At 42.7% G+C, this 19146-nt stretch overlaps 2 protein-coding genes across 2 annotated transcripts; one reads left to right on the top strand and one right to left on the bottom strand.

Annotated features, from left to right (window-relative positions):
- Positions 1 to 686: 686 nt before the first annotated feature.
- Positions 687 to 10045, top strand: LOC146623559 (sodium channel regulatory subunit beta-1). Its single transcript, XM_085365991.1, has 6 exons — positions 687 to 999; positions 5207 to 5373; positions 6384 to 6618; positions 6794 to 6944; positions 7053 to 7106; positions 7196 to 10045. The coding sequence occupies exons 1-5, from the start codon at positions 957 to 959 to the stop codon at positions 7096 to 7098; spliced, it is 642 nt and encodes a 213-aa protein (XP_085222117.1). The 5' UTR covers positions 687 to 956; the 3' UTR covers positions 7099 to 7106; positions 7196 to 10045.
- A 4629-nt stretch (positions 10046 to 14674) lies between these two features.
- On the bottom strand, positions 14675 to 18064 carry dnajc28 (DnaJ (Hsp40) homolog, subfamily C, member 28). Its single transcript, XM_085365990.1, has 2 exons — positions 18013 to 18064; positions 14675 to 16760 (listed from the first exon to the last, which is right to left on the bottom strand). Exon 2 carries the CDS (start codon positions 16745 to 16747, stop codon positions 15596 to 15598), a length of 1152 nt encoding a protein of 383 aa, XP_085222116.1. The 5' UTR covers positions 16748 to 16760; positions 18013 to 18064; the 3' UTR covers positions 14675 to 15595.
- Between the last annotated feature and the right edge of the window lie 1082 nt (positions 18065 to 19146).

Genomic DNA, 19146 nt, shown 5'->3' with positions numbered 1-19146 from the left:
ATTTTAATGTTGATGGCACATGAGAACAGCAACAAGTATTGGTCCCCTGGATGATTTTGATATTTTACTGGAGAAAATTTGAAAACTGCACTTTGAGTGAATACCGAGGGTCATATTGTGGGAGATGCTCAGTTAAAGTTTTGGTGCAGTGGTTCCTTTTGGCTCAAAGAGCCTTCCCTATGTGGTCATGTTTAACATTTGTAAATGTTTATGTCTGTAAAAATATTGAACCATGAAGGAAAATGTTGAACTTTTTACTGAAGTTATTGTATGAATGAAAGCAGCTGATTGTGAGCTACCCTTTAATCTCTGAGCTGCTTTTGTTTCCACTTTGTTTGTTTAACAAATCCTATGGTGGTTATTTTGCATGTCAGCCCTGCAGCTCCTTTCAGGAAAGAACGAACATGAAACACAGAACAGTAAACTGTGTGTATCGTAGTACACACTGAGAAAGAATATACGTCTGTTTGGCCACAACAAATTTCACTGTATCTGAAGTTATATGTAAAGTTTTCCTCTTTTGCAGGCTTGTGATTTGTCAGTGTTTGAATCAGAGGACACTTGGCTGTAGTGTTGCTGTGGCGGTCACGTTGTGGTTGTGGTTCAGGTCTCATCTTCTCAGGTTTCGTGCTGGCTCTCAGCGTTCGTAATGCCCAACTCTCCTGGATTCACACGCTCTAAATTTAGCTGCCTTAAAGTCAGACAGGACAGCACGGGAGACTTAAAACTCCTGAAACACAGAGACTCAACTTTTTGATATAAATGAAGCATTTCCTGTGCTCTGAAGCTCTCTTTTTGCCTCAGTGAAATTAAAGATTGTTGAGCTGTTGGACCAATGGGAAAATCAAAGTCTGGATTCACGTGGAAAATGAAATTCATTGGGAATCAAGAGGCAGACATGTAATCTCAGACAACACCGATATTTCTCTGCAGGCTTGACCGAGGCTCCCGCAGAGATGAGACTCTACTTTTCTTTGTTAGTTGTCTTCAGTCTTTTTGGTAAGTCCAAAAAAATCCTTCCTGTTCTTCAACTTTAACTTTTAACTCTGAGAAACGATCAATGCTGGTGGCTGAAGTTTTGCTCTAATACATGGAATCCCTTTACTTTGACCGTAAAGCTCTCTTATTCTGGGAAGTTGAAAATGACTATAAACCCAATAAAACTAAAAAAGTTAACGAATTTAGTTTGTTGGACAAATATCATCAGATTCAGTGGTCTGACGGCGGCCTTTTCGATACAATGTTGCATAACTGTCTTCATAACTGTCTGTGACTGGTTACATTTATTCTTTAGTTTCTTCTTTTTTTGTTTATTGTATTTTACAAATAAACAAATCCTGTTTTATTTCTTATTTTTTGCATTGCATTGTATTTCATTTCTACTGTGTCTTTATTTACAAAAGATGATATAAGAATATCTGCATCTATCTGTAGCCCGCTGTCCTTCTTTTCAGCCTTTGTCTCATTTTTCTCCAACTGCAGTCACTGTGTTTTTCTTGGTGTTGACATGTAGAGTTTAATTAGAAATAAAATACTCACTTATTGCTGTTTCCAGTAGCCGTCACACCTGCACACCTGTGTTTTCCGTCTGTGTGTTGTTGAAGTTGGGGCGGGGACGACAGAAACAGACTGGACGCTTCCTCAAAGAGACGCTGTTCCTGTTCGATCCATCATTTGCATCCGGAAGGACTGAAAGATGCCTCTGTTTTGTTTTTCTGTATACAAGCAATGATCTGTTCAATGACATTTGCACACATTTCCAGATTCGATGATAAGAAGAGAAGAAACACGGACAGATGTGTTTTTTAGAGTGACAACGTGCAGCATGAAAGTTTCCTGGAGCTGAATCAGTCTGATGACTCGTGTATGTGAGGGCTTTACTCACATACAGTTAATGTTACATGCAAAACATGTCTAACCTCCAGAGTTTTCAGCTTTTACGACTGTCTGTCTGATGATTACAGTGTTTGTTTTTGCCTAAATGAACACTGACTGGACACATCATTAGGTACATTTTGTTAGTACTTTTGGCTTCAGAACTGCAGTAACTCTTTATGGCACTGATTCAACAAGGTAATGAAAACATTCCTCAGAGATTTGGGGCCAAATTAAAATGACAGCATAACACATTTGCTGTAGGTTGGTTATTAGACCAGGAAACATTTTTCCAGTCTTCTGTTGTGCAGTTTTGGGGAGATTGTGTGAACTGTAGCTTCAGCTTCCTGTTCTTAGCTGACAGGATTCAATTCAATTCAATTCAATTTTATTTATATAGCGCCAAATCACAACAAAAGTCGCCTCAAGGCGCTTCATAGATACAGAGAAAAACCCAACAATCATATGACCCCCTATGAGCAAGCACTTTGGCGACAGTGGGAAGGAAAAACTCCCTTTTAACAGGAAGAAACCTCCAGCAGAACCAGGCTCAGGGAGGGGCGGGGCCATCTGCTGCAACCGGTTGGGGTGAGAGAAGGAAGACAGGATAAAGACATGCTGTGGAAGAGAGACAGAGGTTAATAACAGATATGATTCAATGCAGAGAGGTCTGTTAATACATAGTGAGTGAGAAAGGTGACTGGAAAGGAAAAACTCAATGCATCATGGGAATCCCCCGGCAGCCTACGTCTATTGCAGCATAACTAAGGGAGGATTCAGGGTCACCTGGTCCAGCCCTAACTATATGCTTTAGAAAAAAGGAAAGTTTTAAGCCTAATCTTAAAAGTAGAGATAGTGTCTGTCTCCTGAATCCAAACTGGAAGCTGGTTCCACAGAAGAGGGGCCTGAAAACTGAAGGCTCTGCCTCCCATTCTACTTTTAAATACTCTAGGAACAACAAGTAGGCCTGCAGAGCGAGAGCGGAGCGCTCTAATAGGGTGATATGGTACTACAAGGTCATTAAGATAAGATGGGGCCTGATTATTTAAGACCTTGTATGTGAGGAGCAGGATTTTGAATTCAATTCTGGATTTAACAGGAAGCCAATGAAGGGAAGCCAAAACAGGAGAAATATGCTCTCTCTTTCTAGTCCCTGTCAGGACTCTTGCTGCAGCATTTTGGATTAGCTGAAGGCTTTTCAGTGAGTTTTTTGGACATCCTGATAATAATGAATTACAGTAGTCCAGCCTGGAAGTAATAAATGCATGAACTAGTTTTTCAGCGTCACTCTGAGACAGGATATTTCTAACTTTAGAGATGTTGCACAAATGGAAGAACGCAGTCTTACATATTTGTTTAATATGTGCATTGAAGGAGGCCAAGGTAATGCCATCCAGAGTAAGAATCTGATTAGATACCATATTTCTAAGATTTTCAGGGCCGAGTACAATAACCTCAGTTTTATCTGAATTAAGAAGCAGAAAGTTAGCGGCCATCCAGGTCTTTATGTCTTTAAGACATTCCTGCAGTTTAACTCATTGGTGTGTGTTATCTGGCTTCATGGACAGATAGAGCTGGGTGTCATCTGCATAGCAGTGAAAATGTATGCTATGTCTTCTAATGATGCTGCCTAAGGGAAGCATGTATAATGTAAACAGAATTGGTCCTAGCACTGAACCCTGTGGAACTCCATAATTAACCTCAGTGTGTGAAGAGGACTCTCCATTTACATGCACAAACTGGAGTCTATTAGATAGATATGATACAAACCACTGCAGTGCAGTACCTGTAATACCTACAGCATGTTCTAATCGCTCTAATAGGATATTATGATCAACAGTATCGAACGCTGCACTGAGGTCTAGCAGGACAAGCACAGAGATGAGTCCACTGTCAGAGGCCATAAGAAGATCATTTGTAACCTTCACTAAAGCTGTTTCTGTGCTGTGATGAGCTCTGAAACCTGACTGAAACTCTTCAAATAAACCATTCCTCTGCAGATGATCTGTTAGCTGTTTGACAACTACTCTTTCAAGGATGTTTGATATAAAGGAAGGTTGGAGATTGGCCTATAATTAGCTAAGACTGCTGGGTCTAGAGATGCTTTTTGAGTAAAGGTTTAACTACAGCCAGCTTGAAGGCCTGTGGTACATAGCCGATTATTAGAGATAGGTTGATCATATTTAAGATCGAAGAATTAATTAATGGCAGGACTTCTTTGAGCAGTTTTGTAGGAATGGGGTCTAAAAGACACGTTGATGGTTTGGAGGAAGTAATTATTGAAGTTAACTCAGAAAGATCAATTGGAGAAAAAGAGTCTAACTTAACATCAACGGTACTAAGAGTAACTGTAGATAATATTACATCTGTGGGATGATTATTGGTAATTTTTTCTCTAATGATAAAAATTTTATTTGTGAAGAAGTTCATGAAGTCATTACTAGTTAACGTTAAAGGGATTGTTGGCTCAAAAGAGCTCTGACTTTTTGTCAGCCTGGCTACAGTGCTGAAGAGAAACCTGGGGTTGTTCTTATTTTCTTCAATCAGTGATGAATAGTAAGATGTTCTGGCTTTGCGGAGGGCTTTCTTATAAAGCAGCAAACTATTTCTCCAGGCTAAATGATGATGAACACCCGGTGTGGACTTCTGCTGCTCTTCTGCAAGCCTTGGTTCCAACAAGTGGTTATTTGAGTTTCTGTTGTTTGGAGTTGCTCTGGTCTATGACATCAACTAAGTATTCCAGCAGAGAATGGCTCCTCCTGCGGCTCCTGGATGTTTCCTGTTTCTCTGTAAATACGAGAGATTAATCCAGTTTTTTGGTCTTCATTCTGATGCTGAGATTGAACTTCAGCAGGTCGTCTCAAACATGTCTTCATACATGGTAAATGCATTTAGTTCCTGCCACATGATTGGACGATTAGATGTTTGTGTTAGCGAGCAGTTCAGTAGGTCTACCTAACAGAGTGCATGCAGGTGTTTTATTCATACGTGTGTGACTGTATTCTTCATGTGCAGGCGATTAAAACTATTTTGGTCTGTTATGACATGATTTATGTCGCTTTTTCTTCTTATTGCAGCCTGTGTGCTAAATTATGTGATATGTGTGTGTAACTGGAAAGACATGAGCTCTTTTATTTTGGGTATTTTTGCCTTTAGTTTTATTCTTTGTCTCTCTACTTCTTGTTTAAGTAAAGTTTTGCTTGCTTGACAATTGTGACTGCCGACAGATTCACAAAGTTCTGATTTATTTCTGCTCTTGTATTTTCTCTCTGTCTGCTTCTATTTTATATTTCTTCTCCTACTTCTTCTTCCCCTCGTCCTCTCTCTGCAGTGTCTCAGTGCCATGCCGGCTGTTCTGAGGTGGATTCTCTGACTGAGGCTGTGGCGGGAGAAGGATTCCTGCTGGGCTGCATCTCCTGTAAGAGACGAGAGGAGGTCCCTGCACGAGCCACCGTAGACTGGCATTTCAAGCCTCTGGGAGAGGAGGAGTTCAGGCATGTAAGTTCAGCAAAGTTCTCTAGTGACTCAGGTAGTGGAGCATCAAACAAAAACGTCACTGGATTTTTTTTCTTTTTATCGTTGATGTTTTTTCTTGTTTCTTGACACAAACATAAAAAAGAGCAACACTGTTCTGGACCACTTTCTACAGAATAACAGCATCACTCACATCCAGCACAGTGTGGATGGAGTTTGCACCGGAGAACCTGCACCACTCTGTGTGGGCAAATAACTCCACAGACACAAACACCACGGCATAAATTACACAGTAAACTGCTGCCACCATGGATACGTGTTGGAAAATGGATGGAGGGATAGATGGATGAGGGATGGATGGATGGGTGGATATATGAGGGATGGAGGGAGGGAAGATGAACTGTTTTATTTGTCAGTGTCTACCTTTGTTCATCTTAGATCAGCGGTCCCCAACTTTTTTTGCACCACGGACCGGCCTTTAAGGTGTCGCAGATGAACACCACAAAATAAAACGATTAGCGGTGCCAAAACAAGAAGATTTATTCATAACACACAGGAAAAGACCCAGAGAAACCGAGTTAATGATAAAAACGATAAAAAACCATGAAAAACATAAATTTCACACCTGAGCCTCGACTCTCACGGCCCGGTACCAGTCCATTGGCTGGGGGTCGGGAACCGCTGCCTTAGATGACTGATCACTGATTGGTGGAGCGTGTGAGGGTCCATACATGTAAGCTCACATGTATCCCTTCAAACTTTTTTATTATGACGTGTACCCCTGACACATCTCTGATGAGTTTTTGGTCTCAGTCATTTGTTTAAAGTCCTACTGAATACATGGTGATATTTATTTGGTACAATATGTTTCCTATTAGAGCTCAAAAGGACAATAAAGCAGGGGATGTTATAGAGCAGGCCTACCTTGTCACCGATCAGCTTATGTGTGTCTATTTCTTTATGTTCTATTCAGATATAAGTGAGGGAACAAGTATAACTAAATTCCCAGTTTTTTTATTCTTTCCCTATCTCAGATTTTCCACTATGACCATCCTGTAGCTGACATCCTCCATGAAGACTTCAGCCACCGCCTGGTATGGCGCGGGACGCTAAATGATGACATTCAGATGGGAACCGTGTATGTTAATAACGTCACCTTCAATGACACTGGGACGTATCGCTGCACCTTCCACCGTACCCTCTTCCTGCCGCTGTCTCCTGAGCTTGTCACTGTGGAGAAGGAGGTTGAGCTTAGTGTGGTGACTGTAGGTAAGGAGGATGGATTTAAATCCTTCAGTTAGACAAATTATTGTTGTTCCAAGCAGTGTTACAAAAGATCTTCTTCTCTATGCATGCTGGGCGGATAGAAGAGAAGCTAATATGGGAGAAATATGCCCCTGTTAGTCTTCTCTCTGAAGCTTCATTGTCAGTTCCTGTTTCCCAGCCAATCGAGAGCTGGCTGATGTGATCTCGGAGATAATGATGTACGTGCTGGTCACGTTCCTGCAGCTGTGGCTCATTGCGGTTCTGATCTACTGTTACAAGAAAATCTGGGATGAGCACGAAGCACGTCAAGCTAAAAAGGCTCAGGCTGGGTAAGTCATGTCTGTTGTCCAGGTGATCTGTTCACAGGAAACAGGTCATTTTGGTTGTGTTGGTTTTATATCTAAAAAGATTGTTTTGTCTCCTTTGTGCACTTGTAGACAGGGAGAATCTAAAGATAACTGTGACGGGGTGCAGCTAGACTAACATCAGCGGTGAGTTGCTGTATAAATTCTCTGTACACGGAAGAATGTCTTTCACTTTGATTTTTGTGATTGTATGTTTCATTTTTTATATCCATCAGATTGGATTGGAGCTCAGGCAGAAGATCAGAGCATTTTTTTCTTTGAGATGGACCTGCTCATTTACACCTTCGTGTGGCTTTGCATGATTACAATTCAAAATAATCCTTATTTATCTCATGCTGGACCTCGAGGAAGCCTCTCAGATTGTCCTCTATGTTAAACAAGCTGTTTATTTCCCTTTTAAGGCATTTTTCTTCTGATTGGCTGCCCCTCATATGCAACAGATTTGAAAATGTGGGTGGAGCCTTTGTACCTGAGATGACCTTATTAGGGATATCCCCTCTCTCTTGTGTCATACAAACCCAAGAGTAGTTAAAGCTGAGTGTGGGCAGTCTGATGCCTGTGCTGTAATTTGTAATGCAAACATCTTCCACTGTAACATCGCATAAATGACAGGGGGGGAAAGGAAAACCTCCACTTTGATTTAAGGCTTAAAGGCCTTAAAGGTGTGAGTAACACCTTTAAATTACTAATGTTTATTATCTCATAAGTCATATTTACAAAGCATCTATTAATCCCTCATCCTGCATTACTTTAAAAACACTAAGCCTTCAATGAAGAGTTTGCGGTCAGCAATCTCCGAACAATGAAAGTGTTCGATTAAATTACTGCTTATTTGCCACAGGTGAGCTGTACTCAAGTTACCTACTATACTTATTAGAGACTTACAAGTTAGCAGTGACTCGAGAATATTCCTTCTCCATCAATAATTCCAGATAAATGTGGTCTGTTCTCCCTGTGTGCATTCGTACACCCCGGCCTAGCAGGAGCTGGAGCAATACACAAGAAAAGCCAAAAAAAAAGAAAAAGCCCACACTCCCTGCTCCAGTAGGACAACACGGCCTCGGTTTTACAATGACTAGCGGTTTTATTAAACTCAAAAGGTAGCGAGCGTCAGGGTGGGCATTAAACAGAACTGACTTAATGAGAAAACCCAAAAGAAAATACAGGCCTCCCACCGGTCTCCCTAACAGGAGAAACATTTCTCAAAGAAAACGGCTTCCCGCCCCTACAGCTACCAGGTCAACAATAGAGATCTTTTTACACTATCTACAATATCTGCAGCCTAGCTCTTCTTATCTAAGAAAACTCAATCACACCACACACGGGGCTAAACACACAGCTTGTTGGAAACAGGAAGTAGGCGGAGCCGCCAGTCCGGACAGGTCCAAATTTATAGCCGGCCTCATTCAGTCTTCTACCAATGGTCAGGCTCCACCTGCAAACTTACACAAGCACAGAACAAACAACGCCACCCTCAGGTGCGGTGAGCAGCAACAACACAAAATCATGACCTGGATCATAACACTCCCCCATCTAACATTTCTCCCACTCAAGAAATGCTTGACCCATTTGACGTGGATAAAATGATGGACAGAATCTGACAACCTCAGTTTTCAATCCTGGCCAAAAATAATAGCAGGAAACTCTATCATAAGATCTCCTAAATCCTAAAGGATCGTGGTCAAGGCCTAACAAGCAATACAGCATCATCAGTATAACACGGGTTGGATTCCAAGTGCTCGCCGCCTTGCAGCACAGAGGCAGGCAGACAAGGTAGAATCAGACTGCTGAGCTCTACTGAATTGCTCTTTGTCTACTGCTAGACACAAGTTGTTTGGTATCCCAGTAAACGCCACAGATTCATTCTTATTCCCAGGCAAAGGCTTGACAAGAGTTTTAGGCTTTTAAAGAATGTATGGGAAATGTCCACTGCAGCACCAAGGTCTGTGCATGAGCAACCACACATGCTAAACTGCAGAGACACCGCCCCAGATGGTGCATGACCGAAAACATCTGCAGCAGGGTTTTCAGCAGCTTCAGGGGTGGCAGGAAACATCTTTCCCCCAGCGAATTCATTTCCAAGAATAAGATCAACACCCGCGACTGGTAGCTGATCTTTCACCCCCACCTGCTCTGTGCCTGATACTAAGGGGGAAAGTAGGGTTACTGTGTGAAGCGGCATGTGCATCGTAATTCCCCACACCAACAAATCTGCACCATAGTATGACTGGTTGGAAAAAGGCATAATAACACAACGTGCCACAGATACAAGTATCCCTTAAAATTGTGAGGGAACCTTGTCCCCCTCCCTCCCAGTCAGTGAAAGAAATCCTTTAGAGATAAAAGGCTTGAAAACCTCATCCAACTCTACTGCTGGCTTAATGCGGGGACTGTGGTGATCGACGGTGGACGGACACTCTCGGCTCTATAGATGAAGCAATTTTATTCGACAACAGCTCCTTTTCTTTTAGCACTGGGCACACAGCTGTGAGAGTTCGTGACAGTAGAAACATTTAGTTCAATTCTGGTTTAATTCAGAATAAAGCTGATCGGCTGATGTGATGCTCCGTGACTGAGCTCAAAGCGTCCCTCACTCTGTTTTTAAAGCATCAAGATGGACGAAGTCAAGATTAAAATAAAACTGCATTCACACTGGAAGCCTTTCACTCATCACTTTGAAGATGATGGCTGTACACATATCCCAGGTTGCCTAGGTAACCCTCTAATATATCTACTGTCAGGTCACATGTCAAGTAGTGTCTGGTGCTCTCATTGGTCACTCGCCCTCCTTAAAGCGTGTCTTTGTTCTGTAGTCCTCCCCTTGCTCAGATGGCCCCGCCCCTCCCTGAGCCTGGTTCTGCTGGAGGTTTCTTCCTGTTAAAAGAGTTTTTTCTTCCCACTGTCACCAAAGTGCTGCTCATAGGGGGTCATTTGATTGTTGGGCTTTTCCCTGGATTATTGGTCTTTATTGTACAGTATAAAGTGCCTTGGGGCGACTGTTGTTGTGATTTGGCGCTGTATAAATAAATTTAACTGAAAACAAGTCTCATTCTACTTTCACACACACTCTGATGAATGATTTGGGATAAACTCAAGGTTCAGTGTCTTGCCTAAGGATGAGTGAAGGCTAGAGGAGCTGACGATCAGCTAGCCGAATGTATTTGATGTTTTCTGGTCACCACGTCGCTGCCAGTGTGGTGTAGGCCCGAGTCTTGTGTCACATGCTAAGCTGGCACAAGCTAAGGTGAATCAGTCTTGTAACTGATTCAGTCATAATTTCACAGTCTTGGAGGAGTAAACAGGAAGCATTGGAAAGGAGACTGTTGGTTATTGGCCCATTAGTTGTTTTAAAGTGCAGGTTCTCAAAGTGAGGCCCGCTGACTCTGAGCTGAACATCCTGTAACGGCTCACAGTAGGGAGTAGGAGAGAACACACTTTACCTCCATTCATCTGCAATTCAAGTCAGAATGTATGAAACATTAGAACAAAATGAGACGAGAGCATTTTTTCCTTATTTCAACCATTTATGGGTATAGTTTTGTACATAATATTAATTTTTCTATTATCACTAATTATTGTTAATTTTCCCACCAAGAGCCTTGTGGGGAACTTTATTTCAGCCTATTCACAGTTCTGATGATTGGAAGCAAATAATTGAATTTTAAGAGGATATTTACAAAATTACACTGCAGAACAGCATTCTGGGTAATGCTAGCTAGTCAGCTAACACTGTGCAGCGTGAAGAACAGTGAGGAGGTGGAGGCTGGAGGGAAGAGAGCAGAGACCAGCAAAAGCAAAACGACGACGATGTTAACTCTGGTTTAAAAGCACACACAGTGACGTCTAATTAGACAAAGGTTGTACAATCATATTTTTGTTAATATTTGTCCACTGTTTTTGCTACACTGTTTCTAAACACACACACACATGTGTGTATTTATATCCTTGTATCGTCTCATTGATAATGCTTTCCCTAGCTGCTTACCCTAACCATCAAAAATGAATGCCTAACCCTGACCCTAAACCTGACCATAACCTAATTGTAATCCTGACACTAAAACCACATTTTGAGTCTAAAAATGCCTTCAAACTCGAGGGGACTGGCGTTTTGGTCCCCGCGATGGCTGTTTGTCCCCACAGTATAGTAAACTATCCATCTTTGGTCCCCATGAAGACGTTAAAACCCGTCCACACACACACACAGTGGTGAGAGGACATTTGGAGGTGACTGTGCTGTAACTCAATCTAGTCTGAGCTGTGCTGCAGACGATCCAAACTGCCTCTGGTCTGAAAGCAGCTTTGTTCTTCCTGCTCGCAGCCCGGCGCCGTCCCTGCAGCGACACACGCTCCCTCTGCAACACAACCCGGCCGAGCACATACACATCTGACAAGCTGCTGTCTGGATGCTCAGAGGAGCATGGATGGCGATCGTATGAGCAGCACTGAAATGTTCATATCTGACATGCAGTCAGACTCATGATACATAATGAAAGCAGTGACATTGTACTGGGTAACGCTGCCTAAACAAGGCCTGATGTAAAGATAATAATCTTCCTGCAAAGCTGCTGCTTGGACCAGCACAGGGGAGTGAAATTAGGACACCCCTGCTGCCTTTGACCTTGCCCTGTGACCTCCTGGTTTCATTAAACGTGTTGACATGTTGAGCATGTTTATGGGTGAGGACTGAGCATTAATACTCAGGGTTCAGCGACTAGCTGCTTCTTTCCTCGCTGGAGACGCACGGGTTGATGTGAGTCCTTCTCAGGTAAGTTTTTCTCTCTAATGCATGAAGATTCAGTCAGGATGTGTGTGCACAATGAAATCTCTAAACATCAGTAACGATAAGACAAACTCGATCATCATCCCCGAGAATGTGAGAACCCTGATATTGATTTGAAAAATGTGAGCTGCCTCTCAGATTACACCTGATTACACCTCCCACTTGCCTCCCTTGTAGTTTATTTTAAATCTCAGGTGAACGGGCTGAAAACTGGAACTAGACCTCTCAGGTTAAGATGATCGTTTTTTTTTATCACAAATTTTCTTCTGATGATTAAATATGTAAATGAGCCATTAAGTATTTAAATCTTTTCACAACACATTTCTTCATACTGCATAAAGTCACATTGAAATGAGTGTTTTCATTGGGCTGCTGCACAAGGGAACAAGAACTAAGCTGAGGGGCTGAAAGATTGGAGAGTCGTGCAGAAAACATTGGGACAAGTTTTACTTTCATGGAAGAGCTGAAGTTTGTTTTTAGGTGAACAGCTGTTTGTAAATGTGATGACAGAAATATTTAATCACTTTATTTAAGTAATAGTCATAATCGTAGTTGAAGAATAGAACAAAAGTTATGAAAGTACTCATGGAGGATCCTAAACATGATATTAGTGATTACTGTATATATCAGTTCAGTCACTTATATAATACCTGACACCGTTTCCCCTAATAATACATCATCATATAATAATAGATTTATGTTTTAAAATCTGCCAAATAATAAGCAAGTAAAGCTGAATGGCTCCTCGTATGCGAGGCCCCACTGGGACGACAACCCACAGAGACGTTCTGCAGAGGCTGTGTCTCTGCGGTGTCCCTCTGGAAGAGCTGGAGAAGGTGGCGGGGAGCGGAAGGCCTGAGCGTCTCTGCATGACCCCGACCAGAGAAGCAACAGAAAATAGATGGATGGAGTGCAAGTAATATACAGTCTCTGCAAAACATGGAAATACTTATATAAAGTAAAAGTATATTAAAATGTACTTTTACTTGAATAAATCTACTGTTCAAAATCTGAAAAATCAAGTGAAAATTTTACAAAATTAAAAGCTTTTTAGAAATATATTGATTGGTTGTAAAGACTTGAAAACTGAAAAATCTGCACAGCGTGCGGAGCACTGCAGCCCTCGCTGTGGGAATCACGACTCCTCTGAACGACTCACTCAGAATTTTTAAACATGAGTTTTTAAAATCACTCCACAAATGAAAAATTATTATTCATTTGTCGTGTACCAGAGGCATATATCGCATTTCTAAATAACTGCATTTCTCTATAAATGTATCTTTTTTCCTAGTTGCAGTTTGCTGAGTGCCCAGCAGAGGTCAGCCATGTCCCACATCAACAGTACCGAGCTGCAGTCTCTCCTTCTCTCCGTCCTGCAGCACTGCCTCAACAGCACGAGCTTTCTGTCTCCTGCAGGGCCTGCTGAGAACTTCACTACCCAGCAGGCTGTGCAGCACGTGGCTGCAGGCAGGGCCCACACTGAGTCTCAGGGAATCATGTACATCCTGCTGCTGGTGGGCATGTTCAGCTTCTTCACGTTCGGTATCATGCTCAGCTACATCCGCTCAAAGAAGCTGGAGAGCTCTCACGACCCGTACCACCAGTACATCGCCCACGACTGGAACGCGGCCACGGCGCCGTCCAGGGCCGTCGCTCAGGCTCTGCGCAGGGTGGCCACGGGTGATGGAGCGGGCAGCAAGGAGCCCGTCATCATCTGCAATCCTGCGACGCAGGAGCAGCTGACGGACTAAACGAAGACAATCAATGACTCAAATAATTTAAATTGCAACACTCTCCACATTTAATTTAATCACATTAACCAAAAGTTACAGTGTCGGGTTTGCATTTCAGTGATTTCACAGAAATAACTCCAACAGTTACTCACACTTTGCACTCTGATTCTGATTTCTTTTAAACTTTTATCTGACAGGAAACACCTGCAGCTCTGAGCTGGGCTCTGATTGGCTGAGCACTAAACAAACAAATGAAAGTCTGGATCAATCTATCAGCTCTGTAGTTTAATGCAACAAACAAGGACATGGTGGCGGTGTAGGGCTGCCACGATTAGTCGACTAGTCACGATTACGTCGACTATTAAATCGCTTTGTAAGATCCCAAAAGACGCAGGAATAAGTAGTAGGATTTAAGAGTGTAATAACGGACTGAAACAGAAGATGGCAGCACTGCATGTACAAGGATGCCAGCTGCCGTTAAACTCCGACGAAGAAGAAGAAGCTGTGTCCCAGAATTCATAGCGCGGCCCAGCTCAGTTTCCAACAATGGCGGCAGCTAGTTAGTTTTAATATTACTCTTATTATTCTTTCTGGGTCACAAAATACACGTTTAACATATTTTCATGGAGAATGTAACTGTGTAAACCTCAAATATCTGCTCAGTTTATCAAGACACCACATATTTTCAAAAGCGCTCCGACGTTTTCGGAGACGTCTGTTACCCACTAGCTCGATAGCTAGCCGGGGGCTAGGCTAACTAGAGCCGTGAGAACACCGGACTCCCGGCAGATCGTTTTCAAACCCACCGCCATCTTTCGCTACTCAGGTTAAACATGATATATGAGTCACTTAGATAACTTAACAATGTTATTGTTTGGCTTTTTTTAGTATTTTATTTGTTCCTGAGTAAATCCGTTTGGCTGAGATTAAAGTTATAGTTTTTACACAGCTGAATAAACGTCAAGCAGACAGCTGATCATCAGAAGTGTGAGATGCTGAGAATTTACTCCGGTGTCCTGTTAGATTTTAGATAGCAAGGAGTTTATTAAACTTCACCGAAACAATCTGCAAATGTCATTAAAATTTAATAAACTATCATCTTGTCTTTATTGTTAGTTAGCACAGACCTTAAACACTTAAAGCTGTAAGCTAATGATAGTTATATAAGAGCAGATGCTGCTGGTGCAATAAGCTGTACGTTTTACGTCCAATGGATGATGATCTGATTAGTCGACTAATCGCAAAAATAATCGGTGACTAGTCGACTATCAAAATAATCGTTTGTGGCAGCCCTATTGTGGTACACAATCCAACCACTTACACTTTGTTACGGATACCCCGACTTCTGGACATCTACAGAAACCAAGGACCACAATCCACAGTGATGAGCCTTTATTAAAGTTTGAAACCACAAGTTTCCCTACATCACCTTACATACCACCTATCTTTTAGCTATTAGCTATACCAGGTGTCCACCACCTTTGGACTGGAAGATGCTTTCACCTCCTTACCATGAGGAGGGAAAAGCATCAAGTCGAGAACGGACCGTTTAATCTTTTTGTTACTGAGCTGGAGGAAGCTGGGCACTTAACTCATTCACTGCCATTGACGTCTATAGCCGTCAATTGCAGTGAATGAGTCAATGGGTTTAACTCATTCACTGCCAATGGCTGGCAGTGAATGAGTTAAAGTACTCATGGTGAACTTTTTAATTCAGAAACAGTTTAAAATCCTTCAAACCAAAGTATCTGATTGGTCAGTGAATGAGGGTTTTTATGTTCTGTTTTTCCCAGTATAACCAGTATAACCACGACCTGATGTGACGTTCTACCTGAAGATGCTTTGTACTTCAGGCCTCTGAACAGAAATCTATGGGAAACCATCCAACAGCAAAGCTGATGTTAGAAACATAACTTCCAGGGAAAATTAAAGATTTTAAATGCTTTTTTGGGGCAGAGTCAGCTGATTTGACACATGCAGTGTTTATGTCCTGGTGACCACTGAAATTACTGTAAGAATTGAATAACTCAGATGTAGCTTCAGTGCCTTCGGGCAGACCTTTGGTGCTGGTTAAATTAAAAAACATAATTGTTGTTGTTTTTTTATCGGAGCAAATTCTGCATCCACGACACGAGTCCGTGTTTTCTGTTCTTCGTCATCGCTGCGGCGTTGGCTCGTTTCTTCTCCTCCTTCCTCCTCTCGCGCTCCCTCTCTCTCTCCGTTTGCTGCTGCAGTCGGCGTTGGCGAGCTCCTTTCACGGCACACTCGATCTCTCGGGACAAACTGAAGTGAACCATCTGCATGCTGAGCATCGGCACGATCAGGTTATAATTGTCTACCAGCTTGTTCAGTTTGACTAGCTCCTCCTCCACTGACGCACACAGCTCCTCCCACTCCCGGCTTTCTCTGGGAGTCACGGGGTCACTGAGCCGGGCCTGCCCGTCCAGCAGCCTGTTTCGGATCTGAGCGGTGGCCTCTCTGATGTCGCGCTGCGTGACAACCCAAGGGGGCTGGTAACCGTTGTCTACGAGGATGCGGTTCAGGTTGTGGGTCATGGGGTCGGCGTAGGGATTGTGCTCAAACTTGTTGAGGGGTTTTCCGGCGCCGCTCAGGTTCCTGAAGTCTCCGCGGGCCATCGACTCCTGAATCAGATCCTCCACGAGCCGCTCCACTGCCTGGGTGATCTTGATTTTGCGGCTACGCTGGCGCATGTCTCGTTCCACCAGCGCCCCCTCGCCCGCCGCCGCCCTCTCGTGCTCCTGCTGTCGGTAGTTTAAAACCTGCTCGGATGCCCGGTCGACACGAATCTGACGGTACTGACGCTCACGCTGGCTGGGCGTGCCTGTGCCCACGCCCTCGTAGCTGAGGTAGTGTCTGTGCTGGAGTGCTGCACCTCTGGACTTATCCTCATCTTCAGCTTCAGCTTCCTTCTCTCCGCTCAGCTGCTTGACTTTGCTCTGATGCGCCAGCACGGCACGGTACGCCTCCTCGACCCGAGCAAACAGCACCGCGTCTGCAGTTGGCACCCCTGAGTCAGGGTGGTAGAGCTTGGCGAGACGCAGGTAGGCCTCTTTCACCTGCACAGGACTGCTGCTGCCCTCGTCAGGCAGCTGCAGAAGCCGGTAGCTCTCCCGCAGGCTGCGGCTGATTCGAGGACCAGAGCTCAGCGATCGGACCGACTGAGACCAGATGAGCAGAAGGCGTCCATGATAGCAGTCGCCGCAGGAAACCAGGAGGCGGAGAGTGAAACTCATCTCCAGCACACTCCTGCTGACACAGAAGGTTCAGTTACACGTTGAGCATGTTGTGGCTGTGTACTGTCACCAGGGTTCAGAGTGAAGAATAATGAGGGCTACTGCTGTTAAGAATAATAAGTCATAATAATTTAGATTTGTAAAGCACCTTTCAAGAAACTCAGAGACACTTTACAAAAGAACTCTAGAAGCTGAAAGTGTTGTTGAAAAAGTGAGTTTTAAATAATTACCTAAAAATGCCAATCGATTCAAATCAGTAAGAACTATTTAATTAATAATGATATAATTCAATTAGTTCAATTCAATTAAAAAACTCATTTATTTCTGCATATATTTGGATTTGGGTTACATGGCTGACGCTATGTTTCAGTGATTTGGTGCTTGTTCACCTGGATCACCTCCTTGTCTGGAGCAGATCTACAGGTTATGGTGATGCACGTGAGAAACAAATGAACCACCTTTGTAACACTGACAACCGAGCTAAACGCTGACGTTACCTGGATGAGCCACAATCCTGCTTCATATTTCAGACTTCTGGTGAGGCAATGAGTTACTCAGTTATAGATGCGTTTTTACCCAAACACAAGCCTGCCACAAACGACGAGAGTCTACATGGAGTTTGTTTCAAAGCCGCACTTCACTAATGTTTGTGAACAAGATCTTTACTGTGTCTGAAAACAGCTGTAACAGGAAATAACATCACAGCTTCACCTGAAAGAAGGGCTCGATGTTGCGTTTATTGCATTGGTTGTATGAGTTTATTTTATTAAGATTGTCTATTTAAATCTGGCAGAGAAATAATATAAAGGCCACATATGCAGAAATGATACAGTGAAACTGACGGATGTTGGATGATACCACCCTAAACGAGGCCATTCATATAACTCTAACATACTTTATACAATATACATGCATAAATACAAAGAGTGCTGTAAAACTTCCTAACTCTGCATATATTCATAATTAAACAAAGACAGCATGCACTGGTCTTAGCACTTCCACTGCAGCCTCTGAATCCTTATAACAGTGTTGGAGGTGTTAACCAGAACGGGAGGTCCTCACAAGTGAGCACAAAATGCAAATTAGCCGTTATTTAATAGTTTAGAGCAGCTCGAAGTCTTCTGTCAGCCAACAGCTGAGATCAGTGTGCGGAGGAGGAGAGGCTACCAGCCAGAATGACTGCTAGCTGCTGTTTTACAACTAACATCGAGTTAATGGAGACTGATTTAAAACATTTAGACCCCAAAACTGAACGAAAACCAGACCTGTTTATTCACCAGAACACGTTATAACACTGCATGACCCACGGCCTCGCACAGAGAGAAGACAGGTCACCTGTTTGTTGTTAGTAGTGGATCTTCTTCTGCTTCCTCAAAGGTTACGACGTCTCTGTATTCACCTGCGATAGCGCCCTCTGTCGACCCAGAGACGACCAGCAGCGCCTTCGTGTTATTGTACAGTAAGTGGCTGCAGTTCAGCCAGCGGCCAGCAGGGGACACTTCTCTATGAAAGGCTGTAGAACTAAACGACCTGCTCTGCTTTAAGAAAAAAAAAAAAAACCACTTACGCACTATAATGTGTCAGAATTAAAATGCATTTATTTTTAATTACAGTGAAGCATCTAAAACATGATGAAATTTATCAAACGAATAAAGTTAACCCAATAAATTGAGTTCAAATTTTATTTGTCACATACACAGTCATACACGATATGCACAATATGCAGTGAAATGCTTACACAACTGCTCGTGACCTAAAGAAAAAAGAAAAGGCTATGAATAAGATAGGAAATAAATATGAAAATTAAAAAGGGTAAATTTAACTAGGAAGGAATAAAATTGGGTTTGGATAGTCCCCTTATGTTTCCTGTTCTTAGTTGTTAAACATTATGTGCTACATTTCTGCTTCTCGTTGCTGCTCCAGCAAACCACAGGTCTTCCTGTCCAATGACAAACAATTAGTAAATGAAGACACACACTGCATATGATTTACAATATCTTTAATGAGTTACAACCAGAAAGAAGAAATATACGTCTGGTTAGTTTGTGAATGCATATCTGAGAATGTGATGTGGAGCTTTTTACTGAAAGTTAATGAAAAAGCCTATTATTTAAATTCTGTTTCTGCAGCTGCTGTTTTGGGGAGTGAAAATGTTGATTAAAAGGAGACATCAGATTTGAGGATCAGCCCCAAATAACAGTGCCAAAAGAGGCCAAGGGGCACCGCTATAGGCACTTTTTTTTTTACAAACCTTAAAATAAACCCCAGAAAGATCAGAGAGAGCGAGAGAGAGAGCTAGATGGAACTAGTTTCTCACACTGAGAAAAAATACGTTGCATTAAACCACAGACAAGCTCCTGCTCACGCAGCAAGAATGATTTACCAGGTGGACAAATTTG

This window comes from Diplotaxodon limnothrissa, linkage group LG11, assembly GCF_057381915.1.
Source record: "Diplotaxodon limnothrissa isolate DT_005_m linkage group LG11, D_limnothrissa_male_GT1.1, whole genome shotgun sequence".
NCBI classification, from domain to species: Eukaryota; Metazoa; Chordata; class Actinopteri; order Cichliformes; family Cichlidae; genus Diplotaxodon; species Diplotaxodon limnothrissa.
This window is presented reverse-complemented; position numbering and strand designations above follow the sequence as displayed.

Bases quoted from the DNA above. Each gene is read 5' to 3' on its own strand.
- dnajc28 (XM_085365990.1), bottom strand. From the start codon at position 16,747: ATGAGTTTCACTCTCCGCCTCCTGGTTTCCTGCGGCGACTGCTATCAT.
- LOC146623559 (XM_085365991.1), top strand. From the start codon at position 957: ATGAGACTCTACTTTTCTTTGTTAGTTGTCTTCAGTCTTTTTG. The intron at 1,000-5,206 runs GTAAGTCCAAAA...CTCTCTCTGCAG, and splicing joins AGTTGTCTTCAGTCTTTTTG to TGTCTCAGTGCCATGCCGGC. The intron at 6,619-6,793 runs GTAAGGAGGATG...CCTGTTTCCCAG, and splicing joins GCTTAGTGTGGTGACTGTAG to CCAATCGAGAGCTGGCTGAT.